Source organism: Emydura macquarii, unplaced genomic scaffold (assembly GCF_026122565.2).
Source record: "Emydura macquarii macquarii isolate MOO-44397 ecotype Brisbane River unplaced genomic scaffold, CSIRO-AGI_Emac_v2 contig_1027, whole genome shotgun sequence".
Classification (NCBI taxonomy): Eukaryota; Metazoa; Chordata; order Testudines; family Chelidae; genus Emydura; species Emydura macquarii.
The window spans coordinates 5,265,136-5,279,824 of NW_027131164.1; the positions used below are offsets into that span (position 1 = coordinate 5,265,136).

The following is a 14,689-nucleotide window of genomic DNA, read 5'->3' on the forward strand; positions in this document are numbered from 1 at the left end:
ATAGACTATAAAATAAAGCTGAAAGGATGAAAGAGCATAATGTGAAGCATTCAAAATAACATACTGAAACTATAATTAAAAATAGTTTTTCCACTGTGTTGTAAAAAGCCACTGTAGAATAATCCGTGTCTACTAGGAAAAGACTCCAGGTAGTTTGTTGTAAATTTGCTGGAAGAAGTTCTGGGAATTCACACTGGGGGAAAAAATTCTAACCAACCTCAGAGGAAGTGCTGCCTGATGTGTACTGAGGGAAATTTGTAACAGCTGGGACACATGCCTATGACTTTTGTATTATTTGTTTTTCTGAAAACTACCATTGGTATGTATGAAACACTGAAAAAACATTTTCAGGTACATCCCAGAATATTCATGTTTCCAGACCAGGTGAGGTTTAGAGACGTCAGATGAAGGAATAAGTGGGTTTTTTTTTAAACCTGAGTTCTAAGAACTCTGTGTGTAAGCTGCATTTCTTTCCCTTGCAAAATTGAGCCTTTGTGGAAACAATTGTGCTTGCATAAAGATATGAATTCTTAGCTGCTCATTTGGAGATAATTACCCTTTCATGATTATTTTTACTTTATTACTGCAACAAACATATGGAGTTTATTGACAGTATACTTAATGGCAATGTTAAAGATTTCTAGTTCAAAGCTGCATTTCTTCCTTTAACATGTAGCACATTTTATTAATTCTTTTCATGACTTTAGTGTGCCCTTCTGATTATATTAGTATCTTTCTAATGGGAAGTAGCTGTTCACACTGGCATTTAAACAACCATCAGATGTTAGTGATTGAAAGTCATTATTGACTTGGTCCAGATTTGAACTTTTGACCTAGAGTTGAAAGTCTTAGTATCCCATTACCAGTCTACTAAAGCATCTATCTTTCCTTTTAAGTACTATTAACAATAACAAGAGGCCACAAGGCTGTGAATTGGTATGACAAGCAGTTAATGTTGCTTGCCACTAGTAAAAGTAGTGAATGTTGCAGGAGGACTTCTATCTACTATTATATAGTATAAATTGAGTGGAAGTTTCTCTTATAATAGCAAGATTGAATTATTCCTTTTAATATTAAAACCTTGAATTATTGTTACCTTTCAGAGTTTTTGATACTGTGAGGAATGATTTGTCAGTGATTTGGACAGTAGTGATTATCTAATCTGGAGATTGTTTCTACCAAATATCAGATTGATATTTGCATAATTTTCCTTTTTAAAAAATTCTGGAATATTTTACTCAAATCCGTTGGGAACTGTCAGTCATTGATAATCTTATCATTGTTGTTATCAGTAGGAGTAGCAGTATTTACAATTTTGATGGTTCCTGTACTTTCATAGCTTTCTACTTAACTCACTGAGACCATTGCTATATACAGTGAGACACAGTAAAAGAATATTTGTATAGACTTGAAAATTTAAAATATTATTTCTGTAACAGTTAAAGTTCCCTTGATGGTATGGTTTAATTGTATGACAGTTAGTTGCTGTTTGAAATCTAGTATGAAGAGGATCCTCAGAATTCCTAGCATAGAATGCAGACTAACCAGACAAGTGCACTTCCCAAACAGTTATTTCTTCACACATAATTAAAAAATATCTAACAAGTGAAGAAAAACCAGCAAAATTATTTTCTCAGATGGGCCATACATCTTCAGTTCCTATAGATCCTGCCTCTAACCAAACTTCCTCAGGCTGAGCTCCTTTTTTCTTTATATCAGAGAAGGATTTCCCATCATGCCTCACTCTTAAAGGGTACTCTTTCCCTTCTCTGATGGAGTGTATCTATCTTTCCCTTTCAGATAATCCCTAAGAAATTATAAAAACAAATTGGAAGTATGTGGCCATTTAGCTAAAATAAAATCATTGGTTGATCCCAAATTGCAATGATTGGCTATTTCATTGTTGGCCTTGCCTTTTTGTCTTCTCTCTGATTCATATTCCCTGACTTCTGCTGAATCTTTATTTTTGGAAGCAATGAAGAAAGTGCTCTTGTTACTATTTTTTTAATCATCACATTATCGTGGGAGAGTTATTTTTAATGTTTCAATAATCACTTGGTTATTTTGACCTGTACCAGTCTTGTAAGATTGCAGAGTTTGGGATATTTCTTTGATTTATTATGTTTCCTATGTGCAATGTGTTTGGGGAGCAAGTCTAAGGGAAAAAAAGAGTTCAGGAGAGTTGGCAATTTTTTAAAGAGGCATTATGAAGGGACAAGAGCAAACTAACCCAATGAATAGGAAAAACAGGAATTAAGATAAGGGACCACACTGTCTTTACCAGTATATCTTCAATGACCTGAAACACAAGAGTCATACAAGAAGTGGAAACTAGGTCAGATTACAAAGGATGAATATAAAAAAACAACTATGTACGGTCAAAATTAGAAAGGCCAAGGCACAAAATGAGATTAAACTAGCTAGGGACATAAAGGTGAACAAGAAAATATTTTACAGATATATTAGAAACAAGAGGAAGACCAAGGACAGGATAGGCCCGTTATTCAATGAGGAGGGAAAGACAATAACAGAAAATGCTGCAATGGCCAAAGTTTTCAATGTTATTTTTTGTTTCAGTTTTCATTAAAAAGATTAGCAGTGATCGGACAATTAACATAGTGAATATCAGTGTAAATGGGGTAGGATCTGAAGCTAAAATAGGGAAAAGAACCAGTTAAGAATTACTTAGGCCTGGTCTACTCTAGGAAATTAGGTCGGTATAACTACATTGCTCGGGGTGTGAAAAATCCACACACCTGAGCGACACAGTAAAATTGAACTAATCCAATTCTCCCGTCGACCTAGCTACCCCCTCTTGGGGAGGTAGAGTACAGGAGAACCTCTCACGTTGGCATAGTTAGCATCTTCACTAAAGAACTACACTGGCGTGGCTGCAGTGGCGCAGCTGCGCTACTGTAATGTTTTAAGTGTAGACAAGCTAGATGTCATCAAGTTGGCAGGGCCTGACGAAATACATCCTAAAATATTTAAGGAACTGGCTGAAGAAATCTCTGAGCCATTAGCAATTATCTTTGAGAACTCATGGAAGACAGGAGAGATCTCAGAGGACTGGACAAGGGCAAATATAGTACCTAGCTATAAAAAATAGAATAAGGAATAAGGGAATTTTAGACCAATCATCTTAACTTTGGTATCCAGAAAGATAATGGAGCAAATAATCAATCAGTTTGTATGCACCTAGAAGATAATAAGGGGACAAGTAACAGTCAAGAACAAATCATGTCAAACCAACCTAATATCCTCCTTTGATAGGATAATAAGCTTTGTGGATAGCAGGAAAGCAGTAGATGTGGTATATCTCAACTTTAGTAAGGCTTTTGATACGTATCATGTGATCTTCTCATAAGCAAATTAGAGAAATATAGCCTAGACTTATAAGGTGCTATAAGGTGGGTGCACAACTGGTTGTAAAACCATACTCAAAGAATAGTAATCAGTGGTTCACAGTTGAGCTGGAAGGGCATATCAAGTGGGGTGCTGCAGGGATCTGTCCTGGGTGTGGTTGTTCAATATTTTCATAAATTATTTGGATAATAGTATAGAGAGTACACTTATAAAGTTTGTGGATGATACCATGCTGGGAGGGATTGCAAGTGTTCTCGAGGACAGGATTAGAATTCAAAATGATCTTGACAAACTATGGAAATGGTCTGAAATAAATAGAATGAAATTCAGTAAGGACAATTGAAAAATATTACACTTAAAAAGGAATAATCAATTGCAGAAATACAAAATGGGAATGCCTAGCAATGAACACTGCAAAAAAGGATTTGGGCATTATAGTGGATCACAAACTAAATATGAGTCAACAATGTCATACTGCTGCAAAAACAAAAGAAACAAAAAACAAACCAAACATCATTCTGGGATATATTAGCAGGAGTTTTATAAGCAAGACATGAGAATTAATTCTTCCATTCTACTCAGCTCTGATAAGGCCTCAACTGAAGTACTGTGTTCAGTTCTGTGCACCACATTTCAGGAAAGACATGGATACATTAGAGTAAGTCCAGAGGGAGCAACAAAAATGATTAAAGGTCTAGAAAACATGACCTAGGAGGAAAGATTGAAAAAACTGGGTTTGTTTAGTCTGGTGAAGAGAAGAGAGAGGGGGACATAACAGTCTTAAAGTACATAAAAGGTTATAAAGAGGAGGAAGATAAATTGTTCTCCTTATCCACTGAGGACAGGAGAAGAAGTAATGGGCTTAAATGGTGATTTAGATTAGACATTACGAAAAGCTTCCTAAATGTAAAGATAGTTAAGCAGTGGAACAAATTGCTAGGGAGGTTGTGGAATCTCTGTCTTTGGAGGCTTTTAAGAACAGGTTAGACAAACACCTGTCAGTGATGGTATAGATGATACTTAGTCCTGCCTCAGTGCAGGGGACTGGCCTAATGATCTGTCGAGGTCCCTTCCAGTCCTATGTTTTGGAAAGCAAGTGTTCGCATCACAAAAATTCGCACCACAGCAATTGATACGTCTGTAACAAACTCAACAGAGAATAAGTGGTGGAAAATGAATTCTTCTTTCATCCCTGAGGGACTGCTTCATGTCAGGGTTGAGATGGGTTGGTGTGGCACTGTGGGAAAGCTTGCTCTTGCCCATTTTGTCAGTTAACAGAAATCTTTGATCTCCTGGACTATCAATCCAGCAATTTACAACAGGAATAAATTTACACTTTTTGTTACAGCATTTCACTACTTGAGAGGAAGGGGAAAATATTGATGGATGCTGATAGTGTATATGAACCAAACTTTTTCTACAGAAACAACATACTACTTGTCACTCAATTTACATAATTTCTGGTAGAAATTAACAATGTTGTTTGTCTTGGCAGTGGGGTTACTGCTCCAATACAGTGGTTTATGCATATACCCGACCGGATCGTCCCGAATACTGTGTGGTCTTTTGGGATACAAAAAACAATGAAAAGTATGTGAAATATGTCAAGAGTCTGATTTCCATAACCACTTGTGGAGACTTCTGCATTTTGGCAACTAAAGCTGATGAAAACCAACCTCAGGTAAAATCTTTTACAAAAAAATAACAAAAAAAAAAAAAAAACCCCAAACAAACCAAAAGACCTCTCTTGAAAAGATCTCAAATTTTAAACAGATGTTGTCAGGCACAAATGTGGCCCCCTCTTAAAATTACCGTCCGATGGTAGGGAAACGTTCCTCAGTTTCTGAATCTTCACCATTCTATCACCTTCAATTAAATTATCACCATTTAGACGGGACATACTTAAACAAGACAAAAATTACAGCAGTAATTAACTAACAAACTCTGTTCTCACTGTTCTTACAAACATAGCTAATGGCTGTGTAAGAACAGGAACAATGTTGACTTTTGCTGTTTTAGAAACATTGCAAACAATTTTCAGAGCAATACAAAAATCAGAATTTAGAGAAAAATCAAGACTTTAAAGATTGTTTTAATCAATGGAGTGTAGAAAATGAAATAAGTGTTATAAACCCAGACCTGAAGAACAGCTCTGTGTAAGCTCGAAAGCTTGTCTCTTTTACAATAGAAGTTGGGTCCAATAAAATATATTACCTCACCCACCTTGTCTCTTTAGACATATTTGACAACAATCCTTTCATAATAATAATAAAAAAGTCATTGATGTAATTAGTCAACTTTAAACTGATAATCTAGGTGCTAGACATCTGTTGGTTTAAAATAAATAAAAACCAGTTAATTTAGCCCCTTTTCAGCAAGGTATGAAAGCATGTGTACAGTCCCATAGAAGTCAATGGAACAACTCAGGTGCCTAAAGTTATGCATAGGTTTAAATACATGCTGAATTGGGGAACTTAATGTGAGATTTTTTGATGAGTTCAATGGGCTTTGGATCAAACCTTTACCGGGGGCATACTAAAATGGGCCAGATATGTCTCTATCAATTATAAAAAAAAACAATTAAAAAATTTGAGGATGATGTGATTAAAAATAGATGGGGGAAAAGATGGACTTTGAAATGAACATTTCAAAATGTAGAGGGTCCAACTTAGAGTCCAAATATTGGTTTACACTAGAAAATTAAAGAATATAAAGAGAGGGAGGCGTGAGGGTGGAGGGGCCATTTTTTCTTTTAACTTTTTAAAATAGAATTATAAAAATAAATCATGTTTGTATTGTAATGTGAAAGAAAGAACAAATGATCTTTTATATTTATAACATTTATAAAAGATCTATATACGTTGCTAAAGGGTTAGGACTATGAACTGGTCTTATTATCTATACATTTACATTTCACATTCCACTTTCTTTGTGGCTCCTAGATACTATGATGATAGATAGAGTAAAAATGTCTACAATAGATAGATGGATGTACAGTTTACTACCAGATTTACATTATTTAATTGTTACTGCATTCATTTCTGAATTAATTCAGTTATTTTCTATATCATTTGTATGTTGCTTACAAAGGAGGAGCATGAGATGGAGTCAATTGGTGCAACGGTAAAATAATCATTTCAGTGCTAATTCAACTGATTGTATAGTAATGGTGTGCTGTGGTATGTGCTGAAAATATGGTGCTATGATACATGGCCAGAAACATCCAACTAAACTGAAGTGTAATTAACTGAGAGATTTTCCTGAACTGCACCCTTTAAAATCTGCAGCTCTATTTGAGTGAGTGAAGATGCTTGATGGATCATTTTTGGAAATAAATCAGCAAAACTCTTTTATTTTTAATCTTTCAGAATTAAAAATGTCTCTTATCTTTCAGTTTCTTCTCCACTTCTCTTATTACTGTTAGGGCTGTATCTCCAATGCTGCCTTTAGTAACAAGGGCTGGTCAGCATTCAGTGACATAAGTGGGCAAGCTTAACTTTCTGCTACTGAATCTTTAGAATTGCTTCATGAAGCAATATATCATACAATATACTAGAATTTGCTTTCTCTATAGATTTGGTTAGCTGACTGGAATCATGACGTCAGGAGGAGAGTTTTGTGACAGGCACTGTAATGGGAGCTGATGAAACAAAAGGGCTAGTTCTAGCAACAGTTTTCTAGAGGGTGTCACAAGAGAAGATGTGGAGGGATCCTCAGCTGGACTTGAAAAGGATACAGTGGTGTGGCTTGACTACCTTCTAACTCTCAGACCTACTTTGGTCAGACCTAATGTAAAGCAACCCTTCAATTCCAGCAGCACCTTTCTCTCCTTGCCTTCCACTCCAGTCTGAATCTTGGAAATTCTTGTCACATCAGCTTTCCCAAGCCTCTGATCTCATGACATAGAATCTTAGTAGTACAGCAACAAGGACATGGTAGAAAAACTGAAAGTACATGAAATGTAGGGATAATTGGCCCAAAAAAGAGTTAAAATCAATTACAACTAAACAAGTCTGGTCTCTTCAATCAGAATAGTCTCATTTTTTGAAAGAAAAGTTAGGGAATATCATGGTATTTCATCTGAAATCTAAAATTCTGGCTAAATATACCAAAAAACAATTGAGAAAATAAATCATAAGTTTTACCTAATGCTCTCTATTTGCTGAGAGAATCAGGAGAGTGAATCATCTACTGAAAAACTTAAAAAGGTCTTTCTTTTCTTTTTTGCTGCTCACATGTTTTATCTTTCTCTGAAAGACAGGCTTTTCGTACAGTACATGCATTTTAAGTGCTAAATAGTCTTGCCTTTTTATGTGCAAACTATCTGTGCAGCTGTTTAAAGGGGTAGATTATATAGATTTTTTCCATAGCCTTTCTGTGCAGTTACATGACTCAGTCAGCAAAATGAAAGAATTTTCCATATCTAGGAGACCAAGTATGTCAACTCCTTGATAGTCTTGACCATAGAAATCCTGTTTTTGAACCTGAAGTTCCAGCAGTGTATGTTGCTGTCAATTTTCATATGTCTCATTTAATAGATCCTCCCTTTCCTTTTCAGTCATAGTAAAACTATTTGATGTAAATGTTTCCATTCCAGGGTTTGAAAATAAACACACCAATGGCAAAAAGGAAGCATTCTCTGGAGTATGGGGGTCCAAGCCCCCATTGCATTTACAATTAGCATCTTCCCGAGTCTCTTGGCAGACTGATCCAAAGCCTCTGTTAATGTTCATAGCTTTTCCAAGCATCAGTGGCAGCAGAGTAAAAGTGACAAGATTGTAATCAGTTTTCTGTAGCTGCTCAGAATCCTGTGGTATTGGGAGGGCAGATGGGTAAGGCCAAAGCAAGAACTCTGCCTTTCAGCAGTTACAGAGGTGTCAGATTGCAAATTTATCATGTACCTACATATATTCTATACATAGCCTGATGCTGATACAAAGGATGGAGTCACTGAGGGTATGTCTACACTGCAAAGAAAAATCTGTTGCCTGGCCCATGCCGGCTGACTGGGGCTTCCAGGATTTGGGCTGTGGGGCTTCTTCATTGCAGTGTAGACTTTCAGGCTTGGGCTGTAGTCCGAGCTTTGGGACCCTTCCACCTTGCAGAGTCCTAGAACCCAGGCTCCAGTCCAAGCCTGGAAGTCTACACTGCAGTGAAACAGCCCTGCAGCTCAAGCCCCACAAGCCCGAGTCAGCTGGCCTGGGCCAGCCAAGGCTGTCCAGTTGCAATGTAGGCATAGCTTGAAAAATGTCTAGGGACAGGATCCTTAGAAGGTGTACTGTGCTAGGATTTCTTATAACACACTGGGATGCGAGACTGGCCTTTTCACCAGCATATTGCCTCTTTCGTGTCATCTTTTGACTTGTAGATTCAATCCTTTGGGAGTATGTGGTTGATCATTTTTTCAAGTCCTGTTTTGTAATTTGTCTCACATATAGAGGTAGGAGGTAAGAGTAGCATTATTCTCATTTTTGCACTGCATTGTGTTTGTGATGGCTTTGGTACTTTAGCTCGCCATGCTGCTGAACAGGAAAGTGATCCTGGGAGTTGTACAGGTTATGAGCAACATTTTCACAGAAGGATGACCTTGTACAATACATTAACTTTCTGACCTAAACAAACATAGTAACATTGATATTTGCTCTTATTTCCATATAGTACGTGCTGGTTCTCTGCAATTCCATTGGCACACCCCTGGATCCAAAATATATTGACATTGGTAAGCAAATGTTAACAGTCGTATTCTGTTGCTTTTCCCACTCCTTATACCAAATGTCTTATAACGATAATTTAAACTACCGTGTAAAACTCTTCGATAGGAAAACCAATATCTTCTTTCTACAGATCTTTCCCTTTTCTATGTTATATCAGCCACTATACCTTTCTCTTAAATTTTAATGTAATGGGATAGTAATCAATAGAAACTCAAGGTCACTGTGGAGTAAACTGTAATATATATTAGGAACTGTCTGTTAAACCACTATTTTTTATTAACAAAATAGTTATAAATACTTCAGTTCTATAAACACACGTTTGTTTCTCAGAAAAAAGACTGAATCTACCCTGACTTTTCTGATTAATGCAATTTATTAGCAATGAAACCTGTTTTTAACTTGTACTGTTTCTCTGTTTTTAGTAGATTTTTTTTTTTTTTTTTGGACAATTTTTTTTCCATTATAGCTGCCGTAATGCTTTTGTTATGAATAAAATGCACATTTTCTAAAGAGTGAATCCTTTCTCAGATCTGTTAAAATAGTTTGACTCACACATTCACTAAAACATATTGCTGCTTCCCAAATACCCTTTACTTTTAAAAACAACATCTCATTACTTTAATGTCAGCTACATCTGCAAGGTCATCTAAGCATAACATGAGTGCCTCTTTGTAACATTAAGTATTTAAAAAATAATTAAACATTAGAAAGTCAGGTTCATCTATCAGTGGGAGCTTGTTAGCTGGACTGAAAGTACAAATCCTGTGATAGATGTGAACTCCTGTGATAGGTTTGAACTTTCCCTGCTGGTAAATTGGTGGAGTTGCATTAGAAAATATTCCAAATCGTTGGCAATGCTATTAATCCCGCAGTCTTTACTCAGGCAAAACTCCCAGTGAAGCCAGGGATGTGTTTTTGCCTCAGTAAGGACTGTCAAATTGTACTCTAACAATCAGAGGGGACTCTTTGGACCAATAAGAGAAAAATAAACTGACAAACTTAACAGTTTTTAATTTATTAAGGCTCTGTTATCCAGTTTGGCATTTAGTAGTTGATACTGAAATGTGGCAGTGACCTTCTAAATCCCTGTTTTCAGTTGTTCATATCTTGAGGAAATTTCATCTTTCAGGAGATGTTTTGCCATGCTTGCTCTCAGTCCAAAAATGATTTTTCAAAATGATTTAACAAAATGGAGGAATTAGAGCTACTGGTGCAGGAAGTGAAAGCAGATAGTATAGGGAGAACAGAAACATGGTGGAATAGTAGTCATGACTGGAATATAGGTATTGGAAGGGCATGTGCTGTTTAGGAAAGACAGAAATAAAGGCGAAGGTGGTGGAGTAACATTGTATATCAATGTTGAGGTAGATTGTAAAGAAAATAGAAATGGTGGAATGGATAAGACAGAGTCTGTCTGCATGAAAGTCACATTGGGGAAGAAAGCTACTTGAACTTCCCCTGGGATAGTGCTTGGGGTGTGCTACAGACCACCGGTATCTGATTTGGATATGGATAGAGACCTCTTCAATGTTTTTAATAAAGTAAATACTACTGGGAATTGTGTGATTATGGGAGACTTTAACTTCCCAGATATAGACTGGAGGACAAGTGCTAGAGATAATTATAGGGTCCAGATTTTCCTGAATGTGATAGCTGACAGGTTCCTTCACCAAATAGTTGCAGAACCAGCAAGAGGAGATGCTATCTTAGATTTGGTAGTGGTGAATAGTGAAGACCTCATAGAAGAACTGGTTGTAGAGGATTACCTTGGTGTGACACGCTGCACCCCATGTACACCCTTATGGTGTGATTTGTGTATCATTCATGTTCACCCTTACAGTGTAACTGTGTATTGTCTGATACAAAGTATGTCATGTAAGCTGTTTTTGGCATGGTCATGACGTACTGAACATTATTGTTATGGTAACATGTTTCCTGCAATGTCATACATAATCTCTTGATTTATATTGTTCTGATTTATATTCACTTAAAATCTTGCTGTAGTCAATATATTTGTTTGTTTGTTTTATCTAAAACAGTGCATGTGGATTGAGTGTGTGCAGAGACCTCACTTAGAGTGACAGAGCTGGTGCATATCAATTTCTTTGATAAATTGATGGACAAATGTAAATGAGCTTGCAGTGTACATCACTGAACCCTGTAAGATGGCAGTTCCTGGGGTTGCATCCGGGAGTCAGGGTGTTTGCTGAGAGTATCCCAGGAGTGGCTGGCCAGAAGCACTCCTTCACTAAGTCAGGGACCGATTACTCACAGGAGGCTGAGCATGGGCTGACCCAGGAGTGGGTGGTTCACACAGCAAAGCGGAGTAAGTCAGGGCCCAGGAGTGAGGAATTGGGGTGATACAGCTACACAACAGTCCAGATTGCAGGGGGCGAATGTCACACTTGGTTTGAGCGACCATGAGCTATTCAGTTCAAACTAAATGGAAGGATAAACAAAAATAGATCTGTGACCCTAGTCTTTGATTTCAAAAGGGCTAACTTTAAATAATTAAGGGAATTAGTTAGAGAAGTGGACTGGACTGAAGAACTCATGGATCTAAAGGCGGAAGAGGCTTGGAATTAATTCAAGTCAAATTTGCAGAAACTATTTGAAGCCTGCATCCCAAGGAAGGGGAAAAAATTCATGAGCAATCATCTCAGACAGGTGATTAAGAGAAAGCAGAAAGCCTACATGGGGTGGATGATGGGAGGGATCGGCAAGGAAGGCCACCTCTTGGAGGTCAGATCAAATAGGGATGAAGTGAGAAAGGCCAAAAGCCACATACAGTTGGACCTTGCAAAGGGAATTAAAACCAATAGTAAAAAGTTCTGTAGCCATATAAACAGGCAGAAAACAAAGAAAGAAGAAGTCAGATTGCTAGGTACTGAGAATGGGGTGGAGGTTAAGGATAATCTAGGCATGGCCCAATATCTAAACAAATACTTTGTCTCAGTTTTTAATGAGGCTAATGAAGAGCTTAGGGATAATGGCAGGGTGGTTAATGGGAGTGAGGATATGGAGGTAGAAAATCCATGATAGAAGCCAAACTTGAATAGTTTAATGGGACTAAATCAGGGATCCCAGATAATCTCCATCCAAGAATATTAAAGGAACTGGCACATGAAATTGCAATCCCATTAGCAAGGATTTTTATTGAATCTGTAAGCTCAGGGGCTGTACCATATGACTGGAGAATTGCTAACAGGGTTCCTATTTTTAAGAAAGGGGGGGAAAAAAGTGATCCCGGTAATTACAGGCCTGTTAGTTTGACCGCAGTAGTATGCAAGATCTTGGAAAAAAATTTGAAAGAGAAAGTAGTTAAGGACATCGAGGTTAATGGTAATTGGGCAAAATACAACATGGTTTTACAAAAGGTAGATTGTGCCAGACCAACCTGATCTCCCTCTTTGAGAAGAGAACAGATTTTTTAGACAAAGGGAATGCAGTGGATCTAATTTACCTAGATTTCAGTAAGGCATTTGATATGGTTCCACATGGGGAATTATTAGTTAAATTAGAAAAGATGGGGATTAACATGAAAACTGAACAGTGGATAAGGAACCGGTTAAAGGGGAGACTACAACAGGTCAGACTGAAAGGTGAACTGTCAGGCTGGAGGGAGGTTACTAGTGGAGATTGGTTTTGGGACTGATCTTATTTAACCTTTTTATTACTAACCTTGGCACAAAATTTGGGAGCATGCTAATAAAGTTTGTGGATGACACAAAGTTGGGAGGGATTGCTAATACAGAGAAAGAATGGGATATCATACAAGAAGATCTGGATGACCTTGTAAACTGGAGTAATAGATATAGGATGAACTTTAATAATGGAAAGTGCAAGATCATGCATTTAGGGACTAATAACAAAAATCTTTGCTATAAACTGGGGACGCATCAGTTGGACGTGACAAAGGAGGAGAAGGACCTGGGCATATTGGTTGATCACAGGATGACTGTGAGCCGGCAATGTGATGTGGCCGTGAAAAAAGCTAATGCGATCCTAGGATGCATCAGGAGAGGTATTTCCAGAAGAAATAGGGAGGTGTTAGTACCGTTATAAATGGAACTGGTGAGACCTCATCTGGAATACTGTGTGCAGTTCTGGTCCCCCATGTTTAAGAAAGATAAATTCAAACTGGATCAGGTGCAGAGAAGGGCTACTAGGATGATCCAAGGAATGGAAATGTCTTATGAGAGGAGACTCAAAGAGCTTGGCTTATTTAGCCTAACCAGAAGAAGGCTGAGGGGAGATATGATTGCTGTCTACAAATATATCAGAGGGATAAATACCAGGGAGGGAGAGGAATTATTTAAGTTCAGCACCAATGTGGACACAAGAACTAAAGGATATAAACTGGCCATCAGGAAGTTGAAATTAGATGAAGGTTTCTAATCATCAGAGGAGTGAAATTCTGGAACAGCCTTCCAAAAGGAGCAGTGAGGACAAAAAACCCAACTGGCTTCAAGACCGAGCTTGATAAGTTTATGGAGGGGACAGTATGATCGGACAGCCTAATTTGGCAATTAACTGATCTTTAACTACTTGTGGTAAATATGCCCAATGACCTGTGATGGGATGTTAGATGGGGTGGGTTCTGAATTACTACAGAGAATTCTTTCCAGGTGTCTGGCTGGTGAGTCTTGCCCACATGCTGAGTTTAACTGATCACCATATTTGGGGTTGGGAAGGAATTTTCCCCACAGCATAGATCCTGGGATTTTTTTGCCTTCCTCTGCAGCACGGGACACGGGTCACTTGCTGGTAGATTCTATGGTGGATTCTCCGTACCTTGAAGTCTTTATTTGAGGACTTCAATAACTCAGGCATAGGTTAGAAGTCTATTACAGGAGTGGGTGGATGAGGTTCTGTGTCCTGCATTGGGCAGGAGGTCAGAATAGATGAACATAATGGTTCCTTCTGACCTTAAAGTCCATGAGTCTGTGTGGCACTTTTTTTTTTTTTTAATGAGCTCCTAAAACGCAGAGTTAAAGAAGGATTTGCTCTTCAAGCACGCATAGCTAATTTAGCTAGGTAATGAAAGCATACTGAAACAGATTGCCCTAAAACTGGATGAGGTTAATGAGTTGGATTGCTATAAAATTCTCAGGGGAGGGGCTGTTTCCTGTGCGCCTCTTGAGACCCAGGTGTCAGATTCCCAGCCTGCATGATGTAGTTTTGGAACCTGCATTTAGATTCTGCAGAACCTAGGCTTAAAGTTATATTTTAAACAAAAAATTAGCTTCTAGCCCTCATTTTTGTTTAAAGAATTTCGTGAATGTATATCAGTGCTGTATTGTCTTCAGTGAGCCTGAAACAATGGCTCTAAGAAATGTGAGCTCTGCCCCCATTAATCTTATTTGATATATTAACTCCAAAACCCAGTGCTGATACATGTCAGCATTAAATATTTAATAGCTGACTCTTTTATCAGGTGGAATAGGGGTAGGAGTGGTAGGTAAGTCCATAGGAAGAACTGGGAGTTGCTGCAGGGATGGCAGTGAAGGGGGGAAGAGAGCTGAAGAGACACAAAGACAGGGATGGAGGAGAAATCCAGGGAAAAGAGGATGGGAAAGAAGCAATGTAAGGTCCAGAAATGGTTGTGA

General features: G+C 37.8%; 1 protein-coding gene across 1 annotated transcript in view; it reads left to right on the forward strand.

Annotated features, from left to right (window-relative positions):
- WDR35 (WD repeat domain 35) overlaps nt 1-14,689 on the forward strand; it is a 91,916-nt gene that overhangs the window by 20,119 nt on the left and 57,108 nt on the right. The window contains exons 10-11 of the mRNA XM_067544725.1: nt 4,862-5,047; nt 9,025-9,085. Coding sequence (XP_067400826.1) covers nt 4,862-5,047; nt 9,025-9,085 — 247 coding nt within the window. The remainder of the gene's footprint in view (nt 1-4,861; nt 5,048-9,024; nt 9,086-14,689) is intronic.